The 10968-nt window shown below is 40.8% G+C and overlaps 1 protein-coding gene across 4 annotated transcripts in view; it reads left to right on the top strand.

Moving 5' to 3' along the window:
* The window catches only part of RNF170 (ring finger protein 170), a 47023-nt gene that overhangs the window by 29801 nt on the left and 6254 nt on the right, over positions 1-10968 (top strand). For all 4 annotated transcript variants that reach the window (XM_017545973.1, XM_037744766.1, XM_037744765.1 and 1 more), the window contains 3 exons: positions 2192-2300; positions 5578-5651; positions 10188-10298. In XM_017545973.1, coding sequence (XP_017401462.1) covers positions 2192-2300; positions 5578-5651; positions 10188-10298 — 294 coding nt within the window. The remainder of the gene's footprint in view (positions 1-2191; positions 2301-5577; positions 5652-10187; positions 10299-10968) is intronic.

Genomic DNA, 10968 nt, shown 5'->3' with positions numbered 1-10968 from the left:
CTCTCGTTGCCCAGGCTGGAGTGCAATGGCATAATCTTAGTCTACTGCAACCTCCGCCTCCCGGGTTCAAGTGATTCTCCTGCCTCAGCCTCCCAAGTAGCTGGGACTACAGGCATGTGCCACTACACCCGACTAATTTTTTTTTTTTTGTATTTTTAGTTGAGACAAAGTTTCACCATGTTAGCCAGGATGGTCTTGATTTCCTGACCTCATGATCCGCCTGCCTCAGCCTCCCAAAGTGCTGGGATTACAGGCGTAAGCTGCTGCATCCAGCTGAAACTCAGTTTTTAGCGACATTTCAAGTACACAATGACCACATGTGGCTCACGGCTACTGTATTGGACAGCACTGATAAAGATTTCAGTTATTGCAGAAAGTTCTATTGGATAGCACTGTTAATTGTTTTTTGTCAGTTTTCTTTAAAAATTAATAAGGAGAAGGCCAGGTGTGGTGACTCACACCTGTAATCCCAGCACTTTGGGAGGCTGAGGCAGGTGAATCACCTGAGGTCAGAAGTTTGAGACCAGCCTGGCCAACATTGCAAAACCCCATCTCTACTAAAAATACAAAAATTAGCTGGACATGGTGGTCAGCGCCTATAATCCCAGCTATTCGAGAGACTGAAACCGGAGAATCACTTGAACCCAGGAGGCAGAGGTTTCAATGAGCCGAGATTGTACCACTGCACTCCAGCCTGGGTGACAGTGAAACTCTGTCTCCAAAAAAAAAAGGAGAAAAAGTGGAACATAAAGTGCTGTATACTTTTACACTTTTGTAGCATTAGAACTGACATAAGTGACTGTAACATCAAGGTGTAGCCTTGGATCACAGAATATTCTGGTGACTTAGGACTGTTTTAGAAGTATGAAATCTTAATTATGTTTATTAATAAATCATTTAAATTTAATTTGTTAAATTTGTTTATTAATATTGAGTGGCAAAAATCTGATTCACTTAAGAACAGTTCCTATTTAGTAAATTTGTTATTTTTTCTGTAATTAGATATTTTTCATGCTAGCAACTTTATCTGTGCTGGGTTCCATCAAAACAAGTTTTGATAAATCATAAGTATTTTTATAACACAGTAACATAAGATCTATGTTACATAGACACCTTGTTTTTTTGAGACAGGGTTTCTGTTGCCCAGGCTAGAGTGTAGTGGTATGATCTTGGCTCATTGCAGCCTCCACCTCTTGAGTTCAAGTGATTCTCTCACCTCACCCTCCCAAGTAGCTGGGACTACAGGTGTGCGCCACCATGCCTGGCTAATTTTTGTATTTTGTGGTAAAGACACGGTTTCACCATGTTGAGCAGGCTGGTCTCGAACTCCTGATCTCAAGTGATCCACCTCAGCCACCCAAAGCGTGAGCCACCGTCCCCAGCCATGTAGACACTTTTCTAGGTCCTGAGGTACAATTAATCCTACAAATAAATTCCTTGCCCTCATGACCCATCTTTGATATCTGGATGTTTCTTGAATACATGCAACACTTTTAAAATGAAAAAGATGGTAGAAATGGAAAAAGTGAAGACTTAGAAAACAGTTTGACATTTGTTATTCTTTTTTTCTTTTTGAGATGGGATCTCGCTCTGTTGCCTAGGCTGGAGTGCAGTGGTTCAGTCACAGCTCACTGTGGCTTCAACCTCCCAGGCCCAGGTGATCCTCCCACCTCAGTCTCCCAAGTAGCCAGGACTACAGGCCCACGCCGCCACTACTCTTGGCTAATTTTTCTATTTTTTGTAGAGACGGGGTTTCGCCATGTTGCGCAAGCTTGTCTGGAACTCCTGGGCTCAAGTGATCCGCCTGCCTCAGCCTCCCAAAGTGCTGGGATTATAGGCATGTGTCACCATGGCTGACCTTGACATTTATTGTTGTTAGCTTATGCATTAGCTTAGCCTTGTGCTACTCAGAATAACTTACTTATTATAGTAGAGTAAAAGAGGAACTCTTGAGTTAATCTAGGTTTTTGTCTTTAAATTATGTTTAGGAAGGAAAGTGGAGACCATGCAGTTTAAATAAAAGCAATATAGCCTCATAATATTCTCAAAATTATGACCTTAAACTATTGCACATCTACAGTTTGATGATGGTTACACACTGTTGACTGTGTTCTCAAATATAATTTAATATAAGATACTGTTGAGGGCTACATGTGTCGTGTTTAAACGTGTGCACTTGTGTTCTTACTAGGATGCACCTGCTGCCGCTCGACAGCAGTTCTACACTGACATGTACTGTCCCATCTGCCTGCACCAAGCCTCCTTCCCAGTGGAGACCAACTGTGGACATCTTTTTTGTGGTAAGCAACCAATGCTATACTTGGGAAAAGTGACTGTTTAGACCAAGACCTCTATGTGTACAAAGGCTGGATTCCTAATTTTTTCTTTTTGTATTTTGTGAGTAGAGTATATTACTTCTGATACTCTGCTCTACTCGTCTACCAAGTATACTTAGCATGTAAATAATATACTTGCTTATTTATTTTCTATTTAGTGTGTCCATGTAGCAACTATGGGTTCAGAGGTTAAAGAAACTATTCAGCTTCCCAATAAACAGAAATGTGTTTCTTTGGATAGTAGTTCACGTAGATAAATAGCATGAGGGATTCACTGAGTCCCTCCTTGTTCATCACTTTTTGAGAGTTTGATTTATTATTCATCCTTTCCAAGGCAGGAAAGTTCTTCTCTCAAGAACCTGCCCAAGACCCTCCCTTAGCCCTTCTGCCTCTTTTGACTCTGAGTTTGTACTAAAAGTCTTAAAGGTTTAGTACTTTAGTAAAGGTTTTACTAAAAGTAAACATCTCAGTCTGTCTGTCTGTCTGTCTGAGTCTGTCTCTCTGTGTCAATCTGTCTCTCTGTCTCTCTCTCTCTCTCATCCTCTCTAACTTCAACCTGTTGAGGTTTAATGAGAGAGAATGAGAAACCTAGAGCATGCATTGGGGTAAGAAGGGAATAATTTCACATTTACTTAGTATCAGGAAGGAGTGCTTTCTACCACTCCTCATTTTTCCTGAATCTGCAGATTCAGGAGTATCTTCTGTGGCCTCTTATGCCGTAGAATACTGAGTGGGAAAGTTTCAGTTATTACATGCCTATGTATTGGACATTAACATACTTCATCTAACCCCAACTGTGAGGAAACAGGCTTAGAGATGTGATGAAATTTTACAAAGTGGCCAGGCTCTGTGGCTTACGCCTGTAATCTCAGCACTTGGGGAAGCTGAAGCAGGAGGATTGCTTGAGCCCAGGAGTTGGAGGCCAGCCTGGACAACATAGAGAAACCCTGTCTCTACAAAAAATAAGAAATTACACAGGTGCAGTGGCTCACATGTGCAATCCCAGCTACTGGAGAGGCTGAGGTGGGAGAATCACTTGAGCCCAGGAGTTTGAGACTGCAATGAACTGTGATCGTGCCACTGCACTCCAGCCTGAGCAGCAGAGCCAGATCCTGTCTCAAAAATAATAATAATAAATTTTAAAAAGAGTAGCCCAGGTGTTAAGTGACAGAGCCAAATTTTTAAACCTAGGTTTATCTTCAAGCCTTGTGCTCAGTTCTGCATGATTGCTGGCTCATACATTAGTAAACACTCGAAGCCACTTCGATGTGTCCAATCACTAGACCTAGTTTTTTATTGTTTCTTTCTGTTTAAACAGTTGTGTTCAAGATAGGGCCTTATTGCTCCCAAAACGTAGGAAATTTTCATATAGGGACTAATTAAAAATGTAGCATATAATGGTCCTATAAATTGTTGGCCCTTTTGTCTAACTTCATCTCATCCTATAGAATTATTAGATACAGTGTTATTTGTGCATTTGGAGATGGCGTGAGTATTTGGCAGGGTTTTCTGTACCTTGTGCTCTTTTGGTAATCCAGTCCCATCATTGCTTCATCCACTTATTTCAGACTCCTCTTTAAGGTTTTCGCCTAAGTAGCTAACAAATTATAAAACACTTATTTCAGTTTTTGTCTTTTAATTTTCTATTGGAAATGCTAATCACTGGGAAAGTTATGAAAGATTGGGCAGGGAAAATTAGACGGCCATCAGAGAAGGCAGACATGTTTCTCCTCTCAAACCTAATCCATGGGACATTCTTTTCTGGCATTTGCTCTTGCTGTTCTTAAAATGTGAAGTGTCCTCTCTCCTGTTTTCTGCCTATCTAAATCTCGTCCATCCTAAAAAGTTCAGTTCATATCCTTTCTCCTCTATAAGCTACTCTCTAATACATACTTCTCTGTACTCCTGTTTTGTATTTAAAGTTAATATTATACAGTTGAAAATTTGCCATCTACATTGATTTGAGTATGTCACCTTGGTCTCAATTGGATTGCCATTGCTTGTTTTGAATTCTGAACACTTATTTGATCTGGAGGAATAAGGAACACAGGAGGGCTAAGCCAGGTTGCTCAGGCAAGAGCAAGAATACACAGAGGATCCTAGAGAGTTAGCACTTAGCACTTAGTTCAGAGTCACAGTGGGACCCGTATGGTTGAAGATGCAGGTGTCCTACAGAAAAGAAAGTGAATTGGCCCCTTAAATTCCAGACAGTATTCAAAACTATTCCTTCACCTGTTATTGGCATGAAGTTTAGTGCTTATATACTTGGCACGCCTACCCCTTCTTGAGGTTGCCGGACTCTTCCTTTAGGCTGTGTTGCTCATCTTTGGCTGGCTTGCTGCTTGTCAATACCTTCAAGCAGAGAAATCCAATCAATCTAGTGCAAAAGTTTATTTTATTCTTGAACCAAATTATAAACTTCATTAGGGCAGAGCATATACTCTTTGTGTCCTTTGATTCCTTGCTTGTACTATTAATACTTAATTACTGTTAGTTAACACATTGATAATTTGGTTTTCTAAACTCTTTAAAAAGTTGTGTTATTTTTATAACATACCAAATTTAGAACAGAAAATGTATGCTCTGATTTGTTGGTTGTTATATTTACAATGATGTTTAACTATTGTTTTGTTTATATTACATAGAAAATGTAATATTTTGTATGAAGCCTCATAGCATTAAGGCAGTTAATATATACTTGCTTTTGATTGTGTGCAACTGTCTGTAGCTTAACTTGGAGTTTCATTCTTTATTTTGAGGCAGAGTCTCGCTTTGTTGCCTAGGCTTCAGTGCAGTGGTATGATCTTGGCTCACTGCAACCCCCACCTCCTAGGTACAAGCGATTCTCCTGCCTGAGCCTCCCGAGTAGCTGGGATTACAGGCATGTGCCACCACACTCGGTAATTTGTGTATTTTTTAGTTGAGATGGGATTTCACCATGTTGGCCAGGGTGGTCTTGATCTCCTGACCTCAAATGATCCACCCACCTTAGCTTCCCAAAGTGCTGGGATTACAGGCATAAACCACCGCACCCAGCCTTAACTTGGAGTTTAAATAAAAAAATATTTTTTAATGGCCGGGAATTCTTACTAGATTTGAATTCGCCTGAAGGGTTGGCTGGATGAAATAAAAAATGTTTTTAAATAAGGTGGTACTGTTAAAATATTTAAAATAGTTGAAACTTTCTGAGGATGTATGGACTTTAAAACATCAATATTAATGTGGTTTTTTTTTCTATTAGGTCCCTGCATTATTGCTTACTGGCGATACGGTTCATGGCTTGGAGCAATCAGTTGTCCAATCTGTAGACAAACGGTAATGTTTTGTGTGCAGAAAGCATCATTTATGCTAGTTTATTTTGTACATTTTTGTGGTTTTTGTACCTATATTTGGAATTATTCTTATCTTTTTAGCTGAACTTCATTTATCCAAAGCTTCTTTGATGTTTCTCTATTATTATTATTACTTTTTTTTTTTTTGAGACAAGGTCTTGCAATGCAGTGGCATGATCGTAGCTTACTGCAGCCTTGACTTCCTGAGCCCAAGCAATCCTTCAACCTTAGCCTCCTGAGTAGCTGGGACTATAGGCATGTGCCACCATGCCTGCCTAATTTTTTTTTTATTTTTAGTAGAGATGAGATCTCCCTATGTTGCCCAGGCTGGTCTCAAACTCTCAGCTCAAGCAATCCTCCTGCCTCAGCCTCCCAAGGTGCTGGGATTATAGGCATGAGCTACGACACCCAACCTATGATTTTTTTTAAATTTGTTCCCTGCCCACAATTATTTTTTAAAAACTGTCATTGAGCTATCACTAAAAAAGGGCATCCTGTTTGAAATCGTACAGTTGTAATGAAAAACAACTGGTAAATGAATCCTTCCCAAAAATCCCAGTAAAGTCTTTGTAGCAATACCAGCAAAGGAATAACCAAACTACTTAATCAGTATATTAACATGTATCCCCTATATACCTTTTTTCATTTGTAAAAAAGTTTTTTTCCTGTTCAATTTATATTTAATCTTTTTCTGGTGAGGATCCGGATAGCTTTAAATGGTATATAATGATTTTTTTTAATGTTTCGTTCCTTTTAGAGACATGGCCACATTGCATTGTCCAGAACAGCTTAGACCATGACAGTTAGCATCGAAGCCACCTCAGGAGGGAGGCAGTAAGTAAACATGAACCTGAGACTGAAATGTCAGTGCAGATGAGACATGCCAAATTCTCTCCATTTCTTTGATAAACTGAAGAAATGGAATACTGAACAATTCTGAGAAACCAACATTCTCAGTTTTTAAATATGATAAAATAGGACATTCTATCAGTTGTACGCTGTTTTCACGATTTCCGTTATATTTATTTTTCATTTAAAATAAAAATATACAAGCTAGGCGTGGTGGCTTATGCCTATAATCCCAGCACTTTGGGAGGCCGAGGTGGATGGATCACCTGAGGTCAGGAGTTTGAAACCAGCCTGGCCAACATGGTGAAACCCTGTCTCTACTAAAAATACAAAAAATTAGCCGGGCATGGTGGCACATGCCTGTAATCCCAGCTACTAGGGAGGCTGAGGCCAGAAAATTGCTTGAACCTGGGAGGTAGAGGTTGCAGTGAGCTGAGATCGCACCATTGCACTCCAGCCTGGGCAACAAGAGTGAAACTCTGTCTCACACACACACACACACACACACACACACACAAAATACAGGCTGGGCACAGTGGTTCATGCCTGTAATTCCAGCACTTTGGGAGGCCGAGGCGGGAGGATCACCTGAGGTCAAGAGTTCAAGACCAGCCTGGCCAAAATGGCAAAATCCCATCTCTACTACAAATCCAAAAAAATTAGCCTGGCATGGTGGTAGGCACCTGTAATCCCAGCTACTCAGGCAGCTGAGGTAGGAGAATTGCTACAACCTTCGGGGCAGAGGTTGGAGTGAGCCAAGATCATGCCACTGCACTCCAGCCTGGAAGACAGAGTGAGACTCTGTCTCAAAAAAAAAAAAAAATACAGGCCAGCACTTTGAGAGGCCAAGGCTGGAGGATCACTTGAAGCCAGGAGTTCGAGACCAGCTTGGGCAACAAAATGAGATTCCATATCTACAAAAAAACTAAGAATATAAAATTAGCCTGGTGTGGTGATGTGTACCTATAGTCACAACTACTTGGGAGTCTGAGCTGGGGGGATTGCTTGAGCTCAGGAGTTTGACACTGCAGTGAGCTATGATCATGGGACTATACTCCAGCATGGGCAATAGAATGAGATTACATCACTAAAAAAAAAAACATTCTCCCACTTACCCATTGGTGGAATGTACACACACACACACACTCTCTCTCTCTCTCTCTCTCTCTCTCTCTCTCTCTCTCTCAGCCTTTATTTTAGCTGTATGTTTCTCCCCAGCTGCCCTCTTATTTTGGTGCAGAAAGGGATGTCCAAGCCATTTTCTTATCATTCTTGCTTCTACATTCTCAAATTCTGCCTCTTTCATATTTTACTTGTGGCCACATGATCAGGAGGAAACTAATGTTTCTGTATGCCTCTCTGGCTGATTTGATGCATGTCACAAGGCAGTCAACATTGAAGCTTATGGCCGGGTGTGGTGGCTCACGCCCGTAATCCCAGCACTTTGAGAGGCCAAGGTGGGCGGATCATGAGGGCAAGAGATCGAGACCATCCTGGCCAACATGGTGAAACCCCATCTCTACTAAAATACAAAAATTAGCCGGGCGAGGTGGCATGTGCCTGTAGTCTCAGCTACTTGGGAGGCTGAGGCAGAAGAATTGCTTGAACCTGGGAGGTAGAGGTTGTAGTGAGCCAAGATCATGCTACTGTACTCCAGTCTGGTGTCAGGGCAGGACTCAGTCTAGAAAAAAAAAAAAAATTGAAGCTTACTTACAAATACTGCCTCTCAGCATGTTTTGCTCTCAGTCAGCAACATCCAAACCAGGGAGTAGGTCTTACATTAAAAAAAATAGTTCCACTATAATCCCAGCACTTTGGGAGGCCGAGGTGGGCAGATTACAAGATCAAGACCATCTTGGCCAACATGGTGAAACTCTGTCTCTACTAAAAATACAAAAATTAGCTGGGTGTAATAGTGCCCTCCTGGAGTCCCAGCTACTCGGGAGGCTGAGGCAGGAGAATCGTCTGAAGCCAGGAGGTGGAGGTTGCAGTGAGCCGAGATCGTGCTCCTGCACTCCAACCTGGTGACAGAGCGAGACTCTGTCTCAAAAAAAAAAAAAAAAAAAAAAGCTCCAGCTCCTTCCTCTTCTTGGTTTTGCCCATGACTTTTCAAAGGGCATGTGTACAGTAGCCAGTGGTATCCTGTGTACTATCCATAAATTGACTAGAGGCTCAGAAGGTTGAGATCAAGTTGTCTTAATATAGTAGCATTTGGTTCCCTAAGCTAAGAGTAATTCATCCTGGGTGCAAGACAGATGGCAAGTGCTTGTTCTACCTCCTGTTTTCAGTAGTCCCCTTCAGTAAATGGTCATGGAAATAGCAAATGTACAGGCTGCTGCCTCTGACTGGAACACACTTGCCACTTCTCCCCTTGAATGCATGCACACCAACTACAGTCCTACCTCCGTTTCCAGGCTCAGCTCAGTGTCAGGCTTCCTGGCCACCCTGGGCAGAAGAGATCCTCCCTCTCACAGCAGCATTCTTGCACCTGCCCCAGGGCCATATAAGGCTGTAGGCCAGGTCTGCCTCCCCTTTTATTGTGGGTGTTGTAGTCACCCTGAAGCAGGGTTGTGTCCTCATTTTTTTTTTTTCTTTTGGCATACCTATCACTTAGCAGAGTACCTGGCCCGCCATGGGTGCCCCATTAATGTGTATCGAAATAATGCATTTTTTATTAACAAATTTGTGAAGGAAGAAATGGCTGCACTTGCTGTTCTTACCACCTTCTGTGCTTAGTCACTCCTTTGTTTAGCTGTTTGGAAAGCATCTACACAGTGGGAAGCCTTGGTTTTAAAGCTGAACTGAGGAAGGATAAAAACATGATTTAAAACTAAATCAGCCCCCACTTCTTCCCATTTATATGTCATCATATAATCATTAGTGACCATTTTCTTTTTTTTTTTTTTTTTTTTTTTTTTGAAGCAAAAACAAATTTTTTTTTTTTTTTTTTTTTTTTTTCTTTCTGAAGCGAGAACAAAATTAGTGACCATTTTCTAAAGGGATGTTATGTCCTAAAATGTATTTATTTTTCAAGGTACTGTCTGTTACCTTCAGATTACTCCAGTATGGTTCTGGGACATTTGTATATTCTTTTTACCACAATCATGAAGGAAGCAGGGTTAAATGTATTATGTTATATAACAATAGCAAGAATTTCTTTATTATAGTAGGAATTGTTTGAGAGCTGGTCCCTGAAATAACTTAATCTTTATATTATGGTTGGTAGCATTCAAAGATCTTTCAAATACCAGTAAGAATAACCAATCATTATTTTAATACCAAAAAAGAAAACCATAATTGTTCTGTCTTAAAGTGACAGTTATATGTTTTATGTCACCTTCCTCCTGAATGTTTCCTCATCATTCTTGTATCTTCAGATATCTGGTGGCCCAAATAGAGAACTAGTGAATTTATTCCTGGTATGGACAGGCAAATATTAGACCAGTAGTTGGATATGGTGCTTATTTTATCTTATAGGGGTTAAAATTCTATATTGCATTCGATTTTATTGCAAAATAATTACTTACTCTCCTCCCCCAGGTTGCCTTTATTTAAAAATGAGTGAAATATAAATTTAGAAGCCTTTATCATTCTATGGAATAATAACACAAAATGGAAAAAAACATAACGATGAAGAAAGTTGAAATAATTTTTTTTCTATAATATGCAGGTAACCTTACTCCTAACGGTATTTGGTGATGATGATCAGTCTCAGGATGTTGTGAGATTGCATCAGGATATTAATGATTATAACCGGAGATTCTCAGGACAGCCCAGATCTGTAAGTAATACAAAAGAGGAAGACACATTACTTCTCTTTTGTAAAGTGAGGTTTACCAACAAGTATTCTTTGACTATGAAAAGTCTCGGCCAGGCACAGTAGCTCACACCTGTCATCCTAGTACTTTGGGAGGCCAATGCAGGCGGATCACCTGAGCCCAGGAGTTTGAGACCAGCCTGGGCAACATGGTGAAACCCCATCCCTACAAAAAATACCAAAAAATTAGCCAGGCTTGTTGGCACATGCCTGTAGTCTCTGCTTCTTGGGAGGCTGAGGTGGGAGGATCACCTGAACCCAGGAGGTCAAGGCTGCAGTGAGCCATGATCACATCATTGCACTCCCACCTGGGTGGCAGAGTGAGACCCTTCTCAAAAAACAAGAAAAAGAAAAATCTCATTATATGTGTTGGGTCAAGTTTTTACCTTCATTGTTGCCAGTCACTATGTTACAGCTTTCCGAAGGACTACAATTTTCTTTCTTAAAAAACAAACAGCATTATAAAATTTTTTATGAAAAAGAAACTGCACAGAGCAATATAAAAAATTAAAGGGAAGGCTGGGCGCGGTGGCTCAAGCCTGTAATCCCAGCACTGTGGGAGGCCGAGGCGGGTGGATCACGAGGTCAAGAGATCGAGACCATCCTGGTCAACATGGTGAAACCCCGTCTCTAC

Source organism: Cebus imitator, unplaced genomic scaffold (assembly GCF_001604975.1).
Source record: "Cebus imitator isolate Cc_AM_T3 unplaced genomic scaffold, Cebus_imitator-1.0 Scaffold183, whole genome shotgun sequence".
Lineage (NCBI taxonomy): Eukaryota > Metazoa > Chordata > Mammalia > Primates > Cebidae > Cebus > Cebus imitator.
This window is presented reverse-complemented; position numbering and strand designations above follow the sequence as displayed.